General features: G+C 34.0%; 1 protein-coding gene across 1 annotated transcript in view; it reads left to right on the top strand.

The window, feature by feature from the left end:
• The window catches only part of CNTLN (centlein), a 198,954-nt gene that overhangs the window by 149,738 nt on the left and 23,928 nt on the right, over positions 1 to 25,288 (top strand). Inside the window, 5 exon segments of the mRNA XM_039567578.1 lie at positions 12,654 to 12,818; positions 16,061 to 16,158; positions 17,830 to 17,956; positions 19,570 to 19,698; positions 20,055 to 20,240. Coding sequence (XP_039423512.1) covers positions 12,654 to 12,818; positions 16,061 to 16,158; positions 17,830 to 17,956; positions 19,570 to 19,698; positions 20,055 to 20,240 — 705 coding nt within the window.

The raw sequence follows: 25,288 nt of genomic DNA, 5'->3' as shown, positions 1-25,288 counted from the left end.
TGTTTGCAATAAAAACTTTGGCAGAAAAAAATAATAAAACTAAATTTACTATGAGAAAAATGAAGGAGAAGCATTATAATAAAAAGTAACTTCAATTAAAATTCTACAAGTGCTGCACTTATTTGAATATTTTACAAGCTCTGTCACCAAAAGATTTTGTTAGATACGAGGAAGTCTAAGTGGTAGGAGACATAAATTTCTGTTGTTTCTTCAGGAAAACCTATATTGAGGACTGATGATAGTATATGATAATAGTATATGATGACTGACGGTCTCAAGACTTCTACTTTGAGTAGTTACTCTGAATAAGATAAAAGAAGATTTTCAATGAACATAATTTTGATAAGGAGGCATTATGTATAGCTTAGAGTGCATTTTATTGCAGCCCACTGTCATAGATATTACTGTGTACAGTTCAAAATGTCCTTTTGTTTTCTTGAGAATTCCTGCAAAGATTGTGAATATTGGATTTTCCTGTGTTTTTATATTTCTTCCAGGTGTCATAAAAGTTTTGTTTCATTTCTGTTTTTCAGTTGCTTCTTTGTGGTATTTGTGACACTCTTCATAAAATGGAGTTTAAAACTTCTTTATATATAAAAATACATATTTTCCTATTTACATATACTCAGCTTTTTGTCTCTAGACTTGTCTTTACACTAGCAGTTTTTGTAGTAGACATCATGTGTACAGTATTCATTTTATATATGTCAGATCCTCAAGGGCCATGGCTTTTGCCAGATGAAGCACTTTTGATTTTGAGGCTGATGAAACACAGTGCTATTATTGATCTGTGCATGACACAGCCAGTCTCTCTGCTGGCAGAGTGTAGCAACATTTATCCAGGAATTTGTGAAATGTCACTCAGATCATGTTCGTAAGGTAAACTGTGCAAAATCCAGGATTCAAGCTGAGAATCCATGAGGAATTGGACGTGACTCTCTTATTCCTTCATCCCATCTTCTAGGTCAGCCAAGTTATATTTGTTAAAACAATGTCTGTGTTTTGTATTAGGTGTTGAAGAAAGTATGATTATCACTAGGAACACCCTGTACAGTGTAGTCATGCTGCTGGTTTTCAAGTCACTAGGGAAAACAAGATTTAAAGTTAGTAAAAGTGATCTAAGCATTGCAAGTGTGTAATTTTTGTTTTCTTTGTAGCAAATGGGTGATTCCTGTACAGCTACAAGCAGGAGACTCTGCTTAAATTTTCTAAAGAAATTTAACTTCCCTTGCTTTATTTTTGCAGGTAGAGATATGTGTCAATTAATGTTTGTCAGTAAGATCTCATTAAGTAACAGTGGTCGGAAAGGATGTGTGACAGTCTCCACAGATAAAACTGTCGTAATATTGATAATTATGCATTTTCTTTCTTTATAAAAATGATTGAGAAAGGCTGCACATTTTTTACTAGTATCAAAAGCAGGTCATTTAAAAAGTGCTAGGTAAAGCTAAGGTATATAACAAAATCCCAAACTTCCATGTTTCTATATTTGTAAAGGTCAAGTGTCAATTTTCCAGACATTTTTATAGGTGGTGTTTCAGTTTAAAAAATTCTTTTCAGGTATAAAAAAGGCACAAAAAGCTGCAATTCTTAATTTTCATTTTTTCTTTCTAAATCAGTTATAATATTAACAATTTCAAAGTTAGCCATGAAGGAAAAGGGAAAAAAAAATACATATTTGCAAACATTTTTCAATTTTAAACATTTAAATCTTTTAAAATATCTCCTCCTATTTGTTTTAAAAATCAGTTATTAGTTAAAGTAAAAAGAAGCAGGTTTTATTGAAGTGAAAGTTCTCAGTTAGGCTGTCTTGGTATTTTTTTTCCAAAGCTAGCAAGGATTTTCTTTTATTTTTCTAAAATAATTTCTGTAGTTTGAATCCCACAAGACAAAATCAAGATTTAATTGAAACACCACTTGTGAATGACCACAGAAATGTTCTTGATATCTACTTTTTCAAATGTTCTTCCAACATTTGTACATAAAGAGTAAACCTAGAGGGGAGAAGTTGTTGTTGTTGGTCATGAAAAAAGTATTTGCATATATGAAGCCTTAATTTTTACATGTTATCCCTCCCTTTACAAGATTACCGTATGTGACATCCACCATAAGGTAAAACTCAGTAAGTTGTGGGAAAAGTCAAAATGGTGGTTGGTTTTTGGATTGGGTCATGGCTTTTTTGTTTGCTTGAGATTTTGTTTTGGCGTGTGGGATTTATTTTGTCTTGTGGATATGCGTGTTTATTTTACAAAGATCCACAGGCTGAACAAATACCAGTGTGTGTTTCTTAGGAACACAAAGATGGTACTTCATAGCATGAAGGCCACCAGCTTGTCAAACTACTGCTCTTCATAGCAGAACCATTGCTAGCTTGTCAGGCATTTTTTACAGAAAATTTCACAGAGGATATTTCTTTTTCTACTTAGCAATGCCAAGGCACTCTGTGTAATATTGCACCTTGGTTTGGCACCATACACAAAACACATACTGGAAGAAAGGAACAAGAATTTTAGTTAGTTTTGAACATAACAACAGTGAGGAAAGATTGAAGTTGTGTAATTAATGAAATCTATAAAATAATAACAGATTAATGGTAAAGACTGAAGGAGTGCAACACGCACCTTTCCACACATTGAAGACTATTTAAAATTAGTGGTCAGTTTGTGCTTCCATATCCTTTAAAGAGAATGGATTTAATTTTTCAAGAAGGACCACTCATAGATAATGCAAATTTTCTCTCTGAGGACATGGAAGAAGGCTGCCAGGAGAATCTTCTCTGCATTTATACCAAAGTTTTCAGGAATAATTTGCTTATACTGTTTGGTCCGTGTGCTATGTTTAATGTATTCTTGACATCACTTTCTTGTTTAGCAATTAGTTTTTTATTTGCATTCATTCTCAAATGGAAGATCTTTTTGTTAAGATAGCACAGGAAAAATTTCGTAATTGAGAAGAGTTTGAACCATGGATCTAGAAGCTAATTCTTGAAAAGTCTTTCTTGAAAAGTCTTACTCCTTGGACTCCAAGTTCTCCTTTTCCTCCATGCATTTTATTACTCTTTGATTTCTAGTAGGGTTTAACAGTGATCAGAAAGGAGGACCATAACAGCTCCCACATCTTGTCCTTTGGGAACAGGAGTTCTTTTGGACTCCTCTGGATTTCAGAAGAGGAATGGTCACCACCACCAGTTCAACATTGATAGGTCTGCAAAGCATGAGTTTCCTGTTTGACCCTATTTTCTTACCTGTCACAGTGAGATTTCTTTGTCTGGATTATATTGCACAAAGGAAATTGGCACTTTTGTTACAGCTTGCATCTTACTCCAAGTTTCTTACTCTCACAATCCTCTGTTTAAGCTTATGTGTTCAATGTTAATGTTGTTGCTCTGTTGTCCTGGCTACTCCCTTCCGCTATAGGAAGAAACTTCAAAACATACATCCATAGCCAGGAGTACAAGCCATTCTTATCACTTCACCAAGGATGATGCACGAACCTTCTTAAAGTTTTTGTTGCTGTTTTTTTTTGTTTTGGGGGGGGGTGGGGTTGGACTTTGTAGGCATAAAGGAATGGGAGTCAAGAACCAAGGCATCTTCAACAACAGTAGAAAAAGTAAGTGTTACAACTAAGACACTTCTGAGACAAGGGAACTACACCTGAGATTCCTTTTTAAAAATATTTATCTACAGCTTTTCCTCTTTGGGATTGTCTTAGTTATTCTCTGCCTTAGACTCCCCATTGTTTCAGACAATGAGTGCTGATTCCTAGGATACTATGGCATCCCTACCAAAGTCAGACACTCTTACTGTCCTTGTAACCCAAGGGAAGAATTTTGTGGTTTTGACGAGATGCTGGTTTGCCTGAAGTCCCTGAACCTCATGGACTCCGTAACTGCTAGAGGAGGTAGAAGACTTTTTATGCTTTCTTACTAATGTTTTGCACAGTCTGATTTGCTCTCCTAAGGTTTAATTGGGAGTTAATGAGGGAGTCATGGACTGTTCCCATAGCTTGTGTCATGTTCAGGTTTATTTTGCATCATTCCACTCTACTCTTGATGCCTAATGTGCCAAGAGCCTCAGTTCCTTCCTTTCTCAGCAGTGGAGACTGTATGACTAGCCATAGCCATAGCCATAGCACATCTCACAAGATTCACAGGCACTGGGAAAACATCTACTCTTTGGTGGTTGAACTGTGCACAGTGTTCTCTTTATTTTTGGTTGAAAGGTTGTCCTGTGGTCTTTTGGGTATTGTGTACACAATTTAGGGTATTATGTACACAAAATGGGTGATTTTGTCTATGCTCTTACCTTGGTAAAGCAAGCAGAAGAGAATGAGGGAACTCCTAAGGAGCAGCAGCTGTAGGTCTGGTTCAAGCTGGGATTTAGAACTGTAGTGTTGTCCTCAAACTGTTCATGTATGTGAAAATAATAAATTGCCCAAGTGAGTCATAATGTTGATGATAATCGTGATAAAGGGAAAGTATATTTCACTTTACACATTAGACTGAAAACATGGCTTTCTCTTGTGATGGTCTCTTCAGATATTAAATAAATATAAATAGTATATAAGTAATATAGTAATATAAAGAGTATTTTACTCTAAACTGTTCATTTATGCCTGTAATTTTAGAAAGAGTTCCAATGATAACATAAATTACAAATTAAAGATAAGACTGTGGGGGCTCATTTACAAGAATCCAGGGATGAATTACCAGTTTAATTTATATGAAGTACATTTTAGTGGTAATTTTTAAATGCAGTTCATTATTTTGAAAAATATTCCTGTCTTTGCATCCTCACCACAATGTCTGTCATCAGCTTTCTCATACCTCTCAGAAGTGGCCAGCAATATCTTTGTTTTCTTTTATAAAAATGTAAATAATACATAAATATTTATATAACATCGCCTTTATGTGTCTAGAAAAATTCCTTCCAGATACTTAATGGTTTTTTCCCTGCAATTCTTTCTTGTTTATTTTTCATTCTCTATGAGAACATAGAACTTTTCCATTACCTAAGTTTGTTAATGCAGTTTATATTTAAAATGTTTTGCTTTTACACAGCTGTCTGCAAAAAAACAAGTAAGAAAACTTTCTTAGGACATTTTTTCAGCTTTGTTGATATCTGAAGTGGCTACAAATTAGATGCTGAAATAATTAAACAAAAATAAGCATAGAGCTATCTTTATAAATTTTGTTCCTTGAATATTGCAACCAACTTCTGAGAATGCCTATAGCCTACATACATTTTAGTAATTTTTATTTTAAAATAGTTACATCACTTCCTCAAAGTAAGTTGGAAGAGAATGGTCTTTAACAGTTGAAAATCTGAAATTTAAGCAAAGGAAAATAATACATAAGGAGTAATGTGGGAGGTGGAACAGCTTTCCCTACAAGCACAGATTTCCTGCTCACTTACATTTGAGATGCAGAAATATTTCAGTAGAAAATGGTTTACTCTCTAAAACAGATGGAAATGAGGAGAGGTTAAATTAATATTTCTCCATTCTTTCAGTTCTTTTGTTTCTTTTTTTCTTATATATTCTCTTAAAAACAACTTTAGTTTTTAAAGATATAAAGCTGTATGCTTCGAAACCTAGTGGGTAAATCAAAAGAAAGTTTAAACACAGTCTTTAAAATAGCATTTTCATTTTGGTTTCTCTCTATTTTATGTGAGTTATACAGAAAACAGATGGAAGCATTATTAATTTTTTCCCCCAATGAGTTTTAGTACAGCATATTTGTATGTGTTATCTGAAACATATGAATACTTAGTATTGCTGCTGTTAAATTTGTAATGAGTTGTAGGGATTGTGAAATTCCCTGACTGGCTCTCATGCAAGTAGTTCATTTGCAGTGCTTAGATGTGTTAAGATTAAGCAGGGGGAATATGGCAAGCACTATCCCTGACCCTAGATGAAAAATTCAAATTTCAAGCTTTATGAGTTTGCCCCTACTCTTGTGTTTGGTGGAAATCAGATAAATACTGTGTAGTCCTGAAAAAAAAATAATGCCATAAAACCTGGTCCTAACTACAAAAGATTGCCTGGATATCATGTCTTATGTTGAAAATCCCGTAGTAAGTACACAGCCATGGAAATCTTGGGGCAAATTTTATGCATCAGCTGTAAATCTTTTCTTGTATCTTAATAATGTGCACAGGCATGTTAGGTGTTGGAATACTAGTATTTATTTAAATAGCAGTGGTGGGTACATGAAAACATTGGTTTTGAACTTCAGCCACATCTTCACAACTGGTTTGCCATCATACTCAGATATTTTCAAACGGGACAAAGTGTCATGAAATGTCACCAGTTATATTTTCATTTTTAATTTATTTGTAGTAAAACATTTTAATGTATTGTGTTATGTCTGGTAGGTATTAATACTTCGAATAAGTTCAAATAGATAAGATAGTATATACTGAAGTACTGAATATTTTTATTTTTAATATTGATTTCTTAAAGTTCTATAATTTTTCTCTGGCAATATTAAGGTCTTGCAGACAGTGTCCTGCACACTATATATTTTGTGAGTTTACATCTCCATATTGGAAAATCAATCACTACAAAAATTAAATCACATAGTTGTGGTCATGTAAGTGATCATTATGAAATACTTGTATAAGTACTGTTAAATAAATAGTTAATATTCCTTATATTCCTTTGAAATTTGCAAGGACAGATGGAGTGCAGCATCTGCTTTAGTATGAAAGCGAGATAGTGTTCTTAATACGCACAGAAATTAGGCATGGGATACAGCAATGTTTACTTGTACATAGACATGAAATGAAAGTGATAGAAAATGAAGGCTAAAATAGAATTGCTGCAGGACAAAGCATTTATCTTTGAATTGGTGTAATCATTATACAGATTACATGTTTCAGAAGCATTTTCATCATCTTAAAAATTGTGATTTATATTATTACTAAGTTTTCTCTTATTTTCTATAATTTATTTGAAAAATTGTTGGTGGCACAATACACAGTTTTGTACTCAGACTTGTCTGTTGTTATAGGAGCAGATAATTTCTTGGAGAATTGGGCCCAGAATGTATTAGCCGATTTGTTTATACATGAGTGTTGTGTGTTCCTCTAAAATATATTTATGTTTTCTGCTCTTGATCGATGTGATACTACTAGTATTTACAAAAAGAATAAAACAAACCAAAATTCAAAAAGGACCTGTCTGGACAGATTCAATTGATTTTCTTTTTGTATTATTTAACAAATTGCTGTAGCCAGATGTTGCAATACAAGGCTTTTATAAGTTGTAGAATAAATTTAGCTGTAGATTAACTGTGAGTACCTGAATTAAAATTACAGGAAAAACCTTTGTTTATGAAGTGTTACACAGTAAATAGCCCTTTATAAAAGATGACTGATCAGTAGTAGAACATGTTTAAGCATGTTTAAGAAGACACTCAAAATCCATGAGTCTAGGAGTCTTTGTTAGTGATTACAAATGTTTTTCCAATAATAGCTGAATTTATAATTTGTATGTGTGAAAGGACAATTCCAATGTAAACACTGCTTTTATAAAGCAGATGAACTGCAATTGTGTTACCAATATCAATAGGACAAATGTTTCTCTTTAGTAAAATACCTGAGATGAGAAATATACCTCTTATCTGCTGGTTAATGTCTGTATTTCTCTTCTGGGAACTAATTTAAACACTTCATGAGAGATTGACATTTTCAGTACCTTAAACATCCTTAAAAGCTGCTTTGTTCATTGCAAACCATATTTAGTATGACCTCATAATAATGTAGCACACCTCAAGTGTCATGCTTGTCTTTACTATGCACTTTGGAGCTGTGTTCATCCATACTAGACAACTGCACTTCAAGGAAAGATTTTTTTTTCCTTGATAGGCAATTAGCAGTAATTAGGAAGATTCACTTCAGTAAGGTGTCAACACGAGATTGTTTAAAAAAGTTGAATGTCAGTGGCTTTAAAAGAGGGTTCTTTTCCCTGACACATAGGTATGGCATGTGAAACATGAAATGTTAATTTAACTTTTCTGCTTATTATTCATGCACAATATTATTTTGTCATTCAGATACTACACTGACAGAGTGCAAAGGGTGTTAAAATAGTGCTGCTAGAATAAAAAGAGGATTAATCTACCATTGGCCAATTAGCCAAAGGGTACTTAATGGTCTCTAAAGGCTACTGAAGTCTAACAACTAGCTAAAGCACTGGCAAAAAGTCCTCTATATTACCTTCATTTATTTGACATTTTGTGAAATAGTCAGCTCCTGATAACTGCAATTGGCTGAAAAAAATTACAACTAATTATTACAACTAATAATGATTCTGTAGATTTTACTAAAATTTCAGAGGAATAAATGACAAATAATTCCTACATTTTAGAAGTTTTCCTTGCTTTTGGGGGGTCTTTGTTTCATTTTAGGGATGGGATATTAAGTCACCAAAGACTTCTGTTTGATATTTTATTTTCATGTCTAGAATACTAAGTAATCAACGACTTACAGCACTTGCATGAAAGGAACTTTGATTGAGGATTTGAAGTTATTTGCCTTTTCTCTATATGATCACATTAAGTATTCAGCACAGCTTTTTAGTCTGGTATGTATCTTTTCAGAGAGCTACATACCATCTTTATTAATTTTAGCTTTTTTTTTTCTATGACCCATCATGCTCAGGCAGGTTTTGATTCAAGAGAATGCAGAAAGGTCAAGTTTAGTGGGATTGACACAATAAATTTGTCTTGGATATTGTAAATAGGTTTATCATTACGTCATATAATATTTGATAGAGTGAGTAAAACTGTAACTACGTAACTGTCTACCTGCAAGCATGCTTTGAAAAGTTATTTTATGTTTTATGTGTGCAACAAGTACTGCACTTGTTTTTCATGTTGTTGTATGTTTTCCGTGATTGAGCTGAAACTGTGAGAAAATACTATTCTGTATAAAACATTTATAGAAGCAGTATTAAATTCTAAAATAGAACTTTGTATAGGAGCTACTCACATAGCAAATGTATTTTATTACCTACTGTAGCAAGATTTTTTAGAGAAAAGAAAAATGAGTGTGTTAACTTCAGTTTTCTTACAGACATAGAAATGTTCTCGTCTGCCAGGATTTTAGGGTGGGAAGCTTCATAGCAAGTGGGATTTTTACACATCACAGTATATTAGCTTTAGCCGGTTTACGAAATGAGTAGCAAAATAAGATTATGTCACTGCTTAAAAAGTGTATCAAGAATGTTTGATTTACGTCCTGGTTTATAATTATTCTGTATAATTTATTTTGCAAATATAAATGTATGGGGTTGTGTGACTTCAGTAGGAATACAGTATCGGCTACTTCCAACAGAAATGTTATATTCATACGTGCAGTTGCAGTAGAATAGTGACTTCTGTAAAATGAGCTCAAAGCCCCTTATTGAGTGATTGTGATGCCAAGGAACAATAGGCCATTCCAGGAACTTCCTGTGTTAACCCACTGGGCCATCCACACAGCTGTCTTTCTGAGCAGAGGGTAAAAAGCCTTGCTGAGTCACTGCAAGTTTTATGCTGACTGCATAGAAACTGAGGTTTCATCACTACTCCTTTGTGAACAGCAGAACAGAGTGTCGTGGGTATACCAGGAGCAAGGAGATTAAGATAGATGGGTGTTAAAATATTGAACCTATAAACATCTGTTAAGCCAAAAACACTCTGGAGGAGGTGCAGCAGACAAAGGCCACTACATCATAGGGGAACAGCGGTAGGCTGCGCTTACCAACATCTGGTCTAGCTGATGTTTAAGATTCTTCTACCTTTCATCCTGGTGACCTCTTCCCCGGGAGTAAATTCTTTTTATTCTGTCATTCAGGATTTGTGTGCATGGTAGCACACACACAAAACTTCCATTGTGTCTAAAAAAGAAAAAAATAATAAAAAACTTGACCTAAAATATAGGGAGCGGTAAAGAACACCAGGGTAATAAACTTATTTCTTAAGTAAATGCAAGGAATACCTTTTAGGCATAAATATCTCTATAGGGCAAGGGGGCTGTTTTTTACATCCCACATGGATTTACACAGGATTTTCACATAACCGTTCAATAGATTAAAAGCAAGAGTAGTGCAGTAGAATTATCAGTCCTGTAGTACATTTACAATGTCTACAGAAATATTAAGAGACAACTTCTGTGAAATCTCTGATTGCAATTGCATGCCTGTCTCCTTTTGCGAGTTGGGGGTCTTGTACATTATATGCTACTTTATCCTTGTGGTCCTTACGCTATTTCTGAATTTATGTAGATTTTTATTTCAAATTCTTTTTTTCTACCTCCTTAAGTAGTTTTTATAACTGTCATCTTTAGCAACAGTCCCACAAAGACCTTTTCTTTTTGAATATATTTATTATGATTTTTGAGAATGTGTCTGGTGCAAGTCATGACGTTTTAGAACTGATGCATATTGTCAGGAGCAGTAGTGTAAGATACTTCTAAGAGGCACGAGTTATCTTGAGCAGATATTGGGGCATTTCTAATTTTGAACAGAGATATTGATCTAGCTATGCTTTATTTTTTCTTGCTTTTCTTTTTATGAATAATTTATTATAGAGACACTGAATCATGAAATTCTGCATGTAGAAATATTGGTTATACTGGACAAATTAACATAACCCTCATATTTTTCTATACTATGTCCTTCTGTACTACTACTGGTTTTGCTTATTGAAATAGCCCTCATTTTGTCTTTTACTCTGCGAATGTATTAATTATGAGAATAATATATCAGATTAAGGAATAGTCAATTCGAAAATACAGTATCTATTGCTTGTTTAATGACAGCAGACACAGAAGGGAATGGAAAGATTAACCCTTTCACTAAGAACAGTACTTACCTCAGATACATATGTAAAATGCCCACTGACTTTAATAAGTGCACTTAGTGAATATGAAATAAATACTGTTAGAGTTTTAACTTTAAATGCCAGATGAATTTACCTTGTACCCATGATATTTTTTTAGGCTAATGCAAAATCTACAAGCATTCTTTTCTTATTCATAATGGGAATAAATGTGACTCTCTTTTAGCTGTATATATATGATCATCAGATTATTGTCATGGGAGTGTGTTTTATAAACACGTATATATATTGTCATGGGAGTGTTTTTATAAACACATATATATTAATTTTTTTTCTAATAACATCAAGCTGTATAAAATCTAATTTGTAAGTTAAATAATAAATTGCTCGAAAATAGAATACTCTCCTTAACTTTTTCATGGGTTTTTTGTTTTTTTGGGGTGGGTTTTTAATGTTTTGTTGGGTTTGGGGTGGGTTTTTTGTGTGTTTCTGAGGCTTGGGGTTTCTTTTGGTTGGGTATTTTGTCTGGCACCAGCTTATAATCAGGCACACATTTAGCTGTTTCAAGCTGTCCTGTATCTTCTCATGTTTCTGATCAGGATTCTTCACAAAGTAAGGGGTTTTTTGTGCTTTGAGATATTTCAATACAATTTTGTACAATTGTTTCTTATGTTAAGCTACTATATTATAGTCTTATATGGAATAATAAGATAGCACTTTAATAACCCTTTTAAGGAGAAGAGAGCTGTTAGGCCATTGTTAGCTTTCATCTGACTACAGTTTTGTGAAAGTTAATCACTAGCATGGAGATTATTTCAGTTCCCCTTTTTGCAGAACAACATTCAATATTATTTAAATTAAAGCCATTATTTAAAACGTTACTTCTGTAAGGAGTAATGTGAAATATATTGGTACAAAGTTGAATAAGTCTTGTTGGTTGTCAGTCAAGTGCAACAAGACAGAGTTTGTTTGCATGGTATTTATTTGAACTAAATCCCTAACAAGGCTTGTCTGCTAATTGGACTTTGCATTTATGTTGCTAAGTGAGAAGCATTTTGGCTGCAGTATAGGGTGGTAAGACCTACCCAGTGGAATAAACAACTAACATCTGTTATCCTGTCCTGCTCCAGCTTGTCTTTTACCACTTAAGTACTTCAGCCCTAGAGTCAAGGTTATGGAATATGTGGTTCTCTGGCTGTGGTGCATATATTGAAAGGGATGAAATAACACATAGGTAAAGACCAGCCAACCAGGAGATCTTTAGTGCAGCTGGTCCACTTTGCTTTAACCTCTACAAGCCCTACAAATACCAAAACAAAAGCCAAGAGAAGGGTGTATGCTTTGTAGGAGTTGTCAACGCAGCAATTCTAGTGAGCTTCAGTGGTCACCATTATAACAGATTTGACATTTAACGACCCTTAATTCACACTGGTGTCTGAGACATCATGGTATTTCTTCATGTTCTGTGTAAAAATAATTGCTGAATTCCAGAGGGGTCTAGGTAAACAGGTTTCAACAGTAACTGCTGCACAGTTTTGTATGATAATTTTTGTTTGTCGTGGTTAAAACAGTAACATATTCAGTCAAAATTGAATTATTTTGCCCTAAAAAAATTTGGCTTGTTTTTAATGGAATTAGACTTATTTTTCCTGCTGGATTTGATCTTTGCCTATACTAGAGAATTCAACCAACAGCTATGCAATATAATTACGGATAATGTATACTGTTTCATTCCTCTTGAATGCTGAACTGGAGAAACATCTCATAATGATCAAGCAGAAATATTTTTAGGATGAAACTGTGATTGTTTATTCTCTTTGTAAAACAGGTGTTGACCTCCAACCTGGGCAAGTGGCAACAGGAAAAGGAGGATTTACAAGGAAAATCAAAGTTGAGAGGACACCTGTCTCAAACTGCTGGCAAGAGTGAAGCCACACCAGCTCCTTCAAAGAACATTGATTTAGAGATAAAACAGCTGCAGTGCAAACTAAAGGTGACAGAACAGATTATCTAGAGCTGAGGATAATTCGTATGAGCAGTAGTTCATAACTGGGTCAAGCAGACATACGTATACTCACATATGCTAACATTTGTATATCATAGCCAGTGATTAGCAGCTTAGGTGTTAGATTGCCTTTGATGGTAAGATGAAATGTAGTCATAGACAGAACTAGAAGTTACAATTAAAACAATTCCTGCAGATCAAATAGTCCAGACAAGGAGACTTGCTGGGTTTTCGCACAGTGATAAAGTACATCTTGTTGGAAGGTGCTGTGGAATTAGTTAGATGAGAATTCAGTTGATTCCTTTCTTCCTTTACGAAGAAGAAAAGCAATAGCTGTCTGTGAAAGGGGAGCAAAGAATTTGAGCTAATGGGGCAACACTGTTGTGTGTGCGTTACTACTGTCTTTGTCTTCAAAGGGACTATTTTTTTCAATTTGTATTTTTGTAGATTAGCTGGTAGGGAAATACTGACTTGATGATTTCAGTTCTCAGTCTCCGGTGAATCTGTTGCGTGTGAGTGATGTAGATACTGAACTGTGTTGTTCTGAAAGCTTTCTCAGCAGGTGGCCTTGCTCAAGCATATTAATTCTTCTTCTCTTCTCACTGGAGGAAATATATTTGCAACAGAATGTCTTAAAGTTGGTTTTTCCCATTGTTTTCTGTTAAATAGTAGAAGAAAGAGAAAAGGTCAAAATGGTACAGCTTCGTGCTGCTAGAAAAAACTCCACAGTAGCCAAAGGGTCTGCCAAAGCACCAGCTACAAGAGAAGGCTGTATTACACAATCAACATAGCTGACTCTAAATGCTGGATTAACTGTGCTAGCACACGAGATGTGGGTAATGCTCAGACCTCTTCGTTGTTGATGGTAATCATGGTATTACAGATCTTGGCTATTGCACACTGGATGCATAACATCTAAATTCAGGGATTAGTAAAGGTAGGTCACATTGATAAAGAGATGTGCCCAGCTGGGAGTAGCCATGAAAAGGCACATAAACTGATGTACTTTAATTATGAGAAAGAGGTCTTAAAACCATACACACTGTCTTCTTGAGTATTGTTTTTAGATTTGGGATTGACTAGTCTGCTTCTGTTGCTGGTGAGTGGTAATTTCTGTTAATTAGGGTTGTACCTTTTAGATAAGTATCTTCATTATACAGAAACCTAGCAATCAATTGATCTATGCAAGTAGGAAAAATAAAAAAAATGGGATTTATTTTTTTAAATAGCCTAAGAGTAGCACCCATGCTAGAAGCCTGCTCTATTTGTCTGCCAAATGTGAACAGCAAAATAAATTGCTGAAAAATCAAAGGTTTTTTTGTTTCTGCAGCAGAGGAAACATTTAGCAAGCATATATAAATCTGATATCAAAAATACTAGCATGACTTTTAATTCCTTCTTAAAGATATATTAAATTTTTAATGAAAAAATAAATCATGTATGCAAAACTATATTTAGGATGGAGATAGTCTGTGACCCCAAATGCTAAGCAGTAGAGTAAATTCACTGGTTTCTGAATTGGATGAGAGTTTTTAATAAAAGGGCCTCAAAAACTACTTAATCAAGTTTCTAAAATTCTTAACTTGATTTAAAGCTAGTTCAAGTCCTGCAAGTCACCTTTTAGCAGAAGAATTTGTCAAAGGGTTGTCGATTATTGTTCCAGGCTCTCTAGCTGACTTAAAAAGGAGACACATAGTTACTCTCTTAGATATCTGAATGTATAAGTAGCAAAAGCTTTCCTTATAGCTCAAAATCTCCAAGTACCTGGTTTTATTATTTTTTTTTTTCCTTAGCACTGTCTTTGCAGTGTTTGTTTATGTTGTGTGTAATGACTCCTTGTATCTCTGCCAATAGGAAGAAATGTGTTAAGTGTGGGTGGTGAGTTTGAAAGCAAAATACCGTAAGCATATGTCTTTGCCTCTGAACATGTGCAGGGGCCCACCTACATACTCAAGTTCATGTCTGGTGTGTAAACCACGTAACTGGGTGCTGTGCTTTACACTAATGGAACTCAAGCTCCACAAACAGGTCTTGGGAAACTCAGGAATATTCTGCTAGCATACATCATTTTAACAATTTTCTGGTTATACCTTGCATTATAATAATAGTAAATAGACTAGACAAGTTATTAAGAACAATATTTTACATCTAACTATGCACACAAGAATATATACTCCCCTTGAGGTGCACAGAGTTATGTACAATACTGCCATTAATGTTAATAGGCATTACAACTCTGCACCTAGCAGAGAAATTCTCCTGAAGTATCTTTGTTTACAGCATATCTGATCTGTTTGCTTATTGTTTATACATAGTGAGTAAAAAGCTGTAGTGCAGTGGTTGAATCGGTATACATATAGGCACACATATATGTTGTGCATATGCTTAATACGTATCTTTTGGCAACACTTCTTGGAGTTCTTAAATACCTCAGTGTGGTGTGTTTGAGCTGCCATTTCAGCAATGGCAGTCAATGCTCAGATTGCTAAGATGGCTACTTAGTTAAATTTCTTTTTTTTTCTGTAGGCTGATTCAGATCTGAATTTAGGTCTTGGGTAGATGATATGTGTAATTGCATGGAGGAATAGAGGCACTTCTTTTCTTACTGTATACAAATGAGGAATGGCCAACAACTGTATAATTGTCCTTCACTGAAATGATATGTGCCTGAAAGTTAGGATCATACCTGCTTGTTGTTGTGTTAGAACAGCCAAATGGAAATGTCTGTGTCTTGTGCTTTAAATTTCAGGAGACATGAAAACAATCACTCTTGTAAATTTTCTTGTATTTCCTAATACTCAAGATGAAAGGAATTACTGGACGTTCTTGTGCTGTACAGATGTAGACTCCTTGTGCTGTAGAACTATACCATTCAAAGATGTAGTTCAAATGAAGATCCAGTTTTACTTCTCTTCTGTTACCTTTTCTTCTGACCATGCTATGCAAGAGAAAATGTGGTCCTGATTGGTGCTTGCAAGTGTCCCGGGGAACATCTGTTAACCGTACATTATTAGAACAATGGAAAAGTACTGATTTTCGTCGTTTTTTCCAAGGAATGTGCTTCTGCTTAAGTGTTGCTAGAAAGTAAGAATGCTCCTTTTTACCAGTTAATTTCTAAGAACCTTCATAAAATACATGGAAATTTACACAGATAATGTTTTTCGGAATTTACTGTTGACTGTGATCATATTTAGTCTACTTTATTTATATTTTAATATTTTTCAATATAGAATTTGAATACTGAAACCGTTAAGCAATCGACCACCATTAAGTCACTTAAAAATCAAGTCCAGGAAAAAGAAGAACGGATTCGGGAACTACAAGCGAAGTATGGTCACTTTTCTATCCATTGTGTCTGGTGCCACCCAGTGGCAGCTGTAAAATCGCTTCAACGTTAGCTGTACTTAGGTTTTTAAGAGAGCGATGTATTCTTTATATTGCAGTCTTGCATACTGTTACGGGTTTTTTTTTAAACTGGAGCAGTATATGCTTAAATTTCGGGTTTTTTTAAACTGATGAGTGATTAGCTAGCTACAGTACCTGTATGGCAATAAAGATACCTTAAGTCAGAACTCAGACTCTAGAGTAGGATATTTTATCCTTGATGTAAGTCGAAATGAATTCCTCAGCACTGTTAAACACAGTCTTTCAAATTCAGTAATTCTTTGCCTAGGGGCTAAGAGACATGTCAAGGTTCAGATGCTTAAATAAGATTAAATAGCTACTCTTACATTCATAAAAAAGTTCAAAAAGACAGATGTATTTGTTTCTATTTGAATTGATTAAGGTTTGCTATTCATTTTGAATTTCATAAATTGTCAGGTATGCCACCGAGATTTTTATTCTACCTACTGTAACTGATATAATACTGATCTTCAGTATAGTTTTTTTATAAACCATAAAAAAGCTATTAGTGTATCTGAATTTCTTGTCTGCCCAAGAGTTTAACTCCTCTAACCATTCTGATTTTTTTAATTGAAGAAAGAATGCAGTTTACTTATTGGAAATAATTTCATTTGAAAAATAGACTCTTAAAATGGTTAAATTGTGTTCATTGTTTATTTTCTGTTTCAAAGTGAAACTGAATTTTTCCACCATAAGATTTTAAATTTAAAATAGTCAAAGGATAGCATGCTTTCTTTATAAAATAGATACTAGTTTTTTCATAAGCTGTTAGACATAGTAACCAAAATAACAGTAAGAGTGTAAAGGTGAAACAGATCAAAGAAATTTTTAGATGCACTCTTTTCCTGTTTTTTTTTTTAATATGATATTGACATTATATTGACAGTGTTGTATTCCTGAACATACTACCATTCATTTTGCTTTCATTGGAAAAAGATACAGATATCTATACATATATCGTTATTGCTTATGTTTATATTTAAAATATTAATTTTTGTTATTATACTGGAAGCATTGTATAAGGCATAAATTTCTCATTGAACAAACTTAGTTTTTAGTACATAAGAGTTTTGGGGTTTTTTTGAGCAGTTTCTGACAAAAGCTGATGTTATTTCTAGGTTTTGCATTTTATCTCATCTGACACACAGGGAGAGAGTTTTCTGTGTTTTGCTCAGTATGATGAGAGCAGACTTCCCCATTTCACTTTCTTTTGAAAATAATTTTGCAAAAAATACTGTTTGAATGACTGTTTGAGAGATCAAAGGAATTTAATTAATTAAATTTTGTGGGCTCAGCAGGTTTATTTTTCCCTTTTTTTGATAATAGTTTAAGAATTATTGTGATATCAGCTCAGACTAGCAAAAAGCAAATCACAAATATATTGCATATTTAGAAATAGGTCTGTTTAATAAGAGATTGAAACTGGGTTTAGTACTTGAGAACAGGGTAAATTGCAAGAACTGAATCAGCTTTTGTTTTTAAAAGTATTCTAAAGCTGCAGGCATGATAGATTGTCTACTGCCTTTATACCTTTTAGTTGCATATTAACCAAATTTTCTAATAGTAATATCCAGTCCAATTTCTTCCCGTGCAGAATTTCTCAGTTGGCGAGGGACCTTACTATGAAAAGACATTTGACAGAAGACTTAAGGTCTCGCCTAAAAGCAAATCAAGAAAATGAGAAAACCTCACATGAAACATTGGAAAGTCTTGAGAGAAAGGTATTTCTTTCTTGCTATTCCTAGTTTTTGGAAAAACAGAAGCTGATGGATTTACAGAAGTTATTTCAACACACTATTCATATTAAATCAATATATTGCTTAAAGCAAATAACACACAGTTAATTGAAGGGTGTAATTCCCTCCACTATAATTTGTATGAAATCAGTATATGGTGATAGCTTGAATGGATTCAGCATAATTTAATTTCTCTTCATGATAGGTGTAATTAAATATTAAAGTATTCAGAACACACAGTTGCAAGGATATGCTGTAAGTAGTGGGATTTAGTTTTATGCACTGTAAGTTCATAAAATACAGTAGACCCGAAACAAGGGTGATTTTACATGACATATGCTAATGAAGTCCATGCATCTCTCCTGGCTATAGTAGTTAAATGCTTTAATATGTTAATCTATTTTCTACTGCAGTGTTATGAATGATTCACAGTTCTTAGCTTAAAGTAATTCTAACTGTGTAGGTAGTATTTGACTTCTCTAGCAAATCATTTTCTCCTGCAAAATTTTAGGATGATTTCACTGAGGGTAAGAGAACTTGCATATGGTTTGGCATATTTCTGTGTTATCCAACTGATGTATTGCACTTTGGCCTTTAGTGCCAGAAAAAGATCATGATGTTTGGTTGTCTGTCAGGTTATGCAGCTTATGAATCCAAAACAGAAATAAACAATCTGCCAATTTGCTTTTGTTTGCCTAGAATGCAAGTGCTTGCTGAATATCACAAGCCCTGTTTCTGCTTGCTGTCACAGAGTGTTTTCTGCTCCAGAGAGAGCTACTGTATAACCCTCCATACTAAAGATAAGGTGTTATTAAGAAATCCACAGCCAGAAAGTGAGAACATAAGTAAGCAAGGGAGTTAAGGTATGAGAGCTAAGTATGAGAAAAATACCTGGTTTTGGTTTTAGATAAAAGATTTAGCATGGAATGATGTGCTTTAGTGCTGTACTTTGACTGTTTTAAGCACTGCATTTCCAGAGAATCATATTCCATATATTATTTTGATTATTCCATGTGGAAAATCAGCTTGATAAATTTTACATTATCTTCTCAAAAGATCAAAGAAATTCCCTGTTACTTGATATTGACAGGAAAACTTTGTGATAAGCACTATAGGAAAGCTGAACGATTTTTCAGAGCATTGTTTTTTTTCATTTTACCCCCAATCAGTGTTTACCTTGGATAATCATTATCTAAGAAGCTTTACAGACTGTTAACATATAGACGTTTATTTTCTCAGCTGAGTTTGAATTTATGATTTTATCTCTGACAAAAGAAATTCGTGGAAGTTGTAGTTTACTCCCTTTTGCAATTACTGTAAGTCAAAAATATGAACGAACAACTCTGCAAATGAAGAGCTTTTCTTTATATTTAATACAGGTCAAAACTTTATGTGACAAGATTGTGTGCAAACTGATCTCTACTGGATCAGCAGTAGAGATTTATTAAAGTCCGCAGTTTCAGAAAAAGATACTTCAATAAAGTTATTTATATAGTTACGTATGTTTGTGTAATATAGATATGCTTAGTTCTGATTTTATTCTAATTTTTGAGTTTTCTGTCTTGATAATCAATGCTCTTGACCTTTCATTATTTCAGGTGAAGGCACTGGCTGAAGACAAAAAAGCTTCCATTGACTCACTGAAACAAAGATTTAATGTAGCTATGAAAGAGAAGTCTCAGTATGAGCAGATGTATCACAAGGCTAAAGATGATTTGGAGAAAAAGGTATAACTAGAGTTTTGATGGCTCCACGGTGGAACTTTTTCATACCTTCCTTTCAAATGAAAAGTTGCAAGGTCATCAGCTTAAACTTTCAGTACAGAAAGGGAGAAAATAGCAGAATAATAGTAATCTGTTTCTCTGATGTTATTCAGTCACACCTCTGAAATTTAGATACTGAAACGTGGGCACAATGACTGAAAATGAAATTACTTTTTGCCATGAAATTACATATTATATGTTGGAAGTGAAATATTGTGTGATGGCAACCATGGTGTGGGAGGTTGGTTTGTTCATTCATTTTTTTGTAATCCTGTCAGCTTTTGTCATAGCACTGCTATGTCTCTGTGGATGTGTTTTAGGATCTCAAGCTTACCAAACTAGAGAGCGAAATGATTGAGACTGAATGTGCTATGACTGACCTTGAAACTGCTGCATGTCAACAGCTACATGGATTGGCTAAACAGAGTGCACAGGCTTTGGAAACTCTACAGAAGAAGCTGCTGCTTGCCAGTGACAAAGTAGAAGAGTTGAAGACATTTGTGAAGGTTTGAATGTTGATTTTCTTCTGAGTGTTCACCTGAAAAAATGTATTTTTGATTGAAAGCAAATAAAAGATTAAGCAAGGCTTTGATGCACTCCCTGTTCCAGAACAATATTTGTAGTTCCTGCAGTGTTCTGGTGTTAGGTTTCAATGAGGAGAAAGAATCAGTGCCTCTCTCCCAGACTTTCAAAGACTTCCACAACTTTTATTGGTCATCTTTTTATGTATAGCTGCCATATACTTGTTCCCAAAAAAAGGTGCTTGGTTGTGTATCAGATTACTTTGCAGCAAAAAAAAATTCCAACGCATTTAATATAATAACTCATGTTGATTACTGTGAATTACCTCATTTTCCATATGCACGTGCTTCTTGTTTTAGAAATACTAAATAAGGAAGCTTCCATGTTGCAAAATTGAAAGCCGTTTTAAGAGCAGTATGTAGAATATTGTTTCCTTACATTCCTTCCAGGGAAGTGGTCACAGCACCGGCCTGACAGAGTAGTTTTTGGACAGTGCTCTCAGACACGTGGTGTGACTCTTGGGGATGGTGCTGAGCAGGGCCAGGAGTTGGACTTTGATGATCCTTGTGGGTCTCTTCCAACTCAGAATATTTTTTTATTGTATTAATTTAGCATATAACTACTGTATACCAACTTTCAAAGTAGGCTATTCCTTATTAGCCCAAGAAACAGAGCTACTTCTCTACTGCTCTTGGATTTCTGTAGAAGTAAGCTGCTTTCAGATATGTTTGAGCAAGCTGAAGCATTCAAAGTAAAGAGTAATGGTATTTTGATGCACTGGAAAAAGAAGGCATGTATAGTTCAAGAAAAACTTTCAACACTGGATTGAAATTTAGTAACTTAAATACTTGTGCACGCCTTTCTGTCATCATCAGGTGAAAAGTCACTCTGCAGAGCAGTTTTCAGACCTTTAGCATTTGCCTGAAATCATCCCATGTTCAGTTCAGTTGCAAAGTTCATATAAAATTCCTATGAAAAAAGACTGAATGATGTTGAATACACTTTAAAATCCTAAATTCAAATAATTCAAAGCTAATTTATCTAAGTTGAAAATAATGATTGGTTTTCACAAAAAAAGTGCCTGTTATTTAAAAAAGTGAGTTATTTTAAAGTTTGTGTTTAAAATAAAGGCTATTTTCTGTTTGCCTTTTGATGTAACTTTTGCAAAAGAAGTATAAAACTGATCACTATGCCTGTTCATTCAGAAATATGCTGCCTAGTCTTGAACAAACTGTAAATTTTCATGAGAGAAAATGTGTTTTCTTCTAATACTGAATGTTCTCTAAGAGGAAGAAATAGATGTTCTTTCCACAGCTGCATGCTTATTTTTGGATCAATATGGGAAAACCTGAATTAATCTAATGTATTATCTATTATTTTTAGTTAAGTACTCCTGTGTCATTGATGACAGAGAGAAGCAATTCAGTCTCCATTCAGACTGCTATGAATTTTGGAATTTCTTCATTTAATAAAGTGAAGGGAGAAGTTATAGAAATAAGGAGATAAACCAATCATACTATCAATATTTTACATACTGTCTTAATGAAAAGTTTTTCAAAAGTTAGAAAATGAGAAAATGAAAGGTCTTCTGTTCTCAAAAGTAGCTGTAGTGAGCAGAATCACCTATTAGCATCTATAATGATAACTTTATTCATTGTTGAATAAGATGACAGCTTCATTGTTAATTACCATGAATACTCATTAGCACTTGCACAGTTACACTATATGTGAAAAAAATTTTAATAAGAAAATTTCTCTTCAAGTAGTAGTAATAATAACAATAACAAAAATATTAATAATAACAATTATATTTAGCTAATAATACCTACTTTCTTGCCTAGATAGAAAGAATATGCATGCATATTTCAAGTAACCTTTTTACTGACCACTGTTCCTCTGCAGAAAGATTTTTTGAAAACAAAGATAGTATCTATAAGTAAACTACTTTGTTTAGTTGGGTGCTAAAATCAGATAACAATATACCACTGTAAAAAAGTAAAATCTTTGACAATTCGGTGGAATTGTGCAGTATGTCAAGTAAATCCTGTTAAAATACCTCTTGTGTATCTGATGTTATAACAAGGTATTGTGACAGTACTTACCGTAATAAATAGCAGTACTGCTTCCTCTTGAAGAGGAGCTCTACTTTTGAAGTCTGGTCTCCCTTGTTTCTACTCTTGTGGATAGCTGTCAGTTTTTTGTCCCCTGATCTTGATTCTCACTCCAGTTCCTGTAACTCAAATAAGTTTTTCCATATAGAGATCAAGTTTAACCTATATATATCACTTAAACAGGTTAACAAAATTATATGACCGTCTAATCTTCATCTGCTATTCTGATGGCTTCATAAGCTTTACTTCTTTTTCAGAGTGCAAGTGTAATTTTCTCCTCATTCATAAATTGAATGCGGTTACTTGTTCTACCCATTCCATGTCTCTTTGACATTATATAGTTCTTTTGTAACATACAACAATTAAATTATTTTAGAGTTTCTAATTAACAGTTATAGCTATTAATGGGAGAACAGGGGAACTTCAGAGAAAAGAGTGTGACTCTTTATAGCAGGCAGTGTTACTTGCTTTTAGAGCTACTGATAGCACAGAACCACAGGATCTTGGATCTCTTTGGGTCAAGATAGTAAGTTGCAAAACCTAGGGAGGAGGTTTCTTGTAGAAGTCCAATATGCACCACTGGATCACATTAGAGGATATGGTGAGTTACTAATTGAGCACATGTTTCTAATGTAATGTAATATAGTGTTGCATTGCTGTGGTCACCCCAATTTGGGACAGTTAGGCAATGAACTAACATCGCTAGATTGTAGAATCTAGTAATAGTTTCTGAAAATGGTGAAAGGAATACTTGTAAACAAAAGTTGCTGAATCCAATATGTTCTAAGTAATTATTTGGTTTATTTTTGTTGGAGTGTGGGATAGGGATCAGGCATTATGTCCTGAATGACTTTCAGTGGGAATCAACAGGATGCCTAATATAGGTTAATTCAGAGCTATTTATTTCTCCAAAGCTGTTAAGAGGAAGATATAGGCTAGTAGGAAATATGAATAGAAATTGTGGATGGTAACAGTTTATTAAGTAATCAAAAAACCACTGTTGCATAATTAGATGGTAGCTCCTTATAAATACCTGTTTCATTTTGGTAGAAAAGGGAGCAAAGTATTTAGAAATAAAAGGCAATATAAACAAAGTGGAAAATAGATTATAGATAATAATCTGAAAATAAAAGCAGCAATGGAGTATAAAAGATGGAAAAGAGACTAAGGAAATCAAGAGGAAATATGTGGGTAGCAAGGCCAGGAACAGTAGTAAACAGGCAGGATTTAAAAATGTACTGCTACTAAGGTATCTATTACAGGGCAGATACAATCTATCATTAGATAACGCTATAACTGTGTAAAGACAGAGGTCAATTAATATTTCTCTTCTGTTTCTGGAATGAAGTAGGCTGATATCTTATGAAGATGCTGCAACATCCTTAATCATTAGTAGCCAAGGGAAGAGTTTTAACATTTTCTAAAAAGAGGTAGTAATTTTGAATTGAGAATTTTTACAGCTTACAACTTTATAGAGCTGGTTAAGAAATTTTTCTCTTGCTGATTTTCATTTTGAATAAGTATTCAAAGTTAGTGCATATATATTATAACACTGCCTAGAGTCTAAAAAGATGATAATATTGAGTCAATATTCAGAAAAGGCAATATTTTATGTTCATTAGTCTGACCTAATTTCTGAATAAAATACTGATACAGAATTCAATTATTAAAGTATTAAAGCATGGGAGTATAGTTATACTTCTTAGAATGCCTTTATGGAAAGCAAACTGTATTGAGTAAATCTGGGTGTTTTTTTGGAGAGTACTACAAGTCAGTTGATAAAGATTACTATTTGTTTTAATATACTTTTTTAAGGTGTCTGACCTACTACTGAGATGTTGAGATAAGAAAAATAGGCTATACAATATCAATAGTATGTTAAATGGATTAAAAATAGCTCATGCAGTTGATCTGAAAAATAAATCATTAAATGTAGGTGTTTTTTAGAGTGCTGTAATGATCAGAACTAAACTTGATTATTAAACGTTTTCACAAAATTCATATGCTGATAAAATTTTTCCATGTCATTTATAAAGACTAAGAAATAGTAATGAAAGTAAGGCTTTAAGTATGTCAGCTGACCAAATAATGAAAATGCGAGCTACCTGGAAGAAGGATCAGGTGGCTCTGAGAGTACTTCAGAAGCATTTTCTAGAGCTCATATCTTTATCCCATCCCACTTCCATCAGCACCATAAATTCTCTTTGAATCATGCATTCAGTTTTTATGGTGGACCATTGCTCAGGATTTTCTATAATATGTACTTTCTGATCCTCAGGTGGGTCCTGCCAGTTATGTGCAGCACAGCAACCGAAGCAAAATGTTCTTTGTTGTGTGTTTGTAGTACTTGTGAGAACTCATGCAGAAAATAGCCATTGGATAAAGTTAAAAAATTGCTATTAGACTGCTTGGCTGGATTTCTATTGAAAATACAGTACAACATATTAGTTTATTATGAAACTGTCCAAAATCCTGCATGAATTCTGTGTTCCAGCATGTTCTATTTTTTACAGTCCTCTAGACTTTGACCGTATGTTTCTGTTAGAGACCTTTGTAAGCCAAGACCCAGTAGTGTCATCTGTCCCATTCAACTTGTACATCAGCAAAACTCATTTTAATCTGCAGTGATGACACCTGCCTGAGCATATCAGAACTTTTCTGACCTTGAGAAGGATTGTTTTGATAAGGCATCTGTATTCAACTGTGGCAGTAATGAATAGGTGATGGCAGCTGAATGCTTTGAAATCAGTTGAGTGCACTTCTCACTTCCATAATGCCTTTGTCATTTGGGACTTGTGTGCCTTCCACAGAGGATACCCACTGCAGCACAGTGCACATCTGGTGTGTTCTGGCATTGTTCTTGATAGGTCTGCAGTACAACCATCTGATAAAATTGACTGCCAAAATCAAGACCCGTGGCA

The sequence above is a fragment of the Corvus cornix genome, chromosome Z (genome assembly GCF_000738735.6).
Source record: "Corvus cornix cornix isolate S_Up_H32 chromosome Z, ASM73873v5, whole genome shotgun sequence".
Taxonomy (NCBI): Eukaryota; Metazoa; Chordata; class Aves; order Passeriformes; family Corvidae; genus Corvus; species Corvus cornix.
This window is presented reverse-complemented; position numbering and strand designations above follow the sequence as displayed.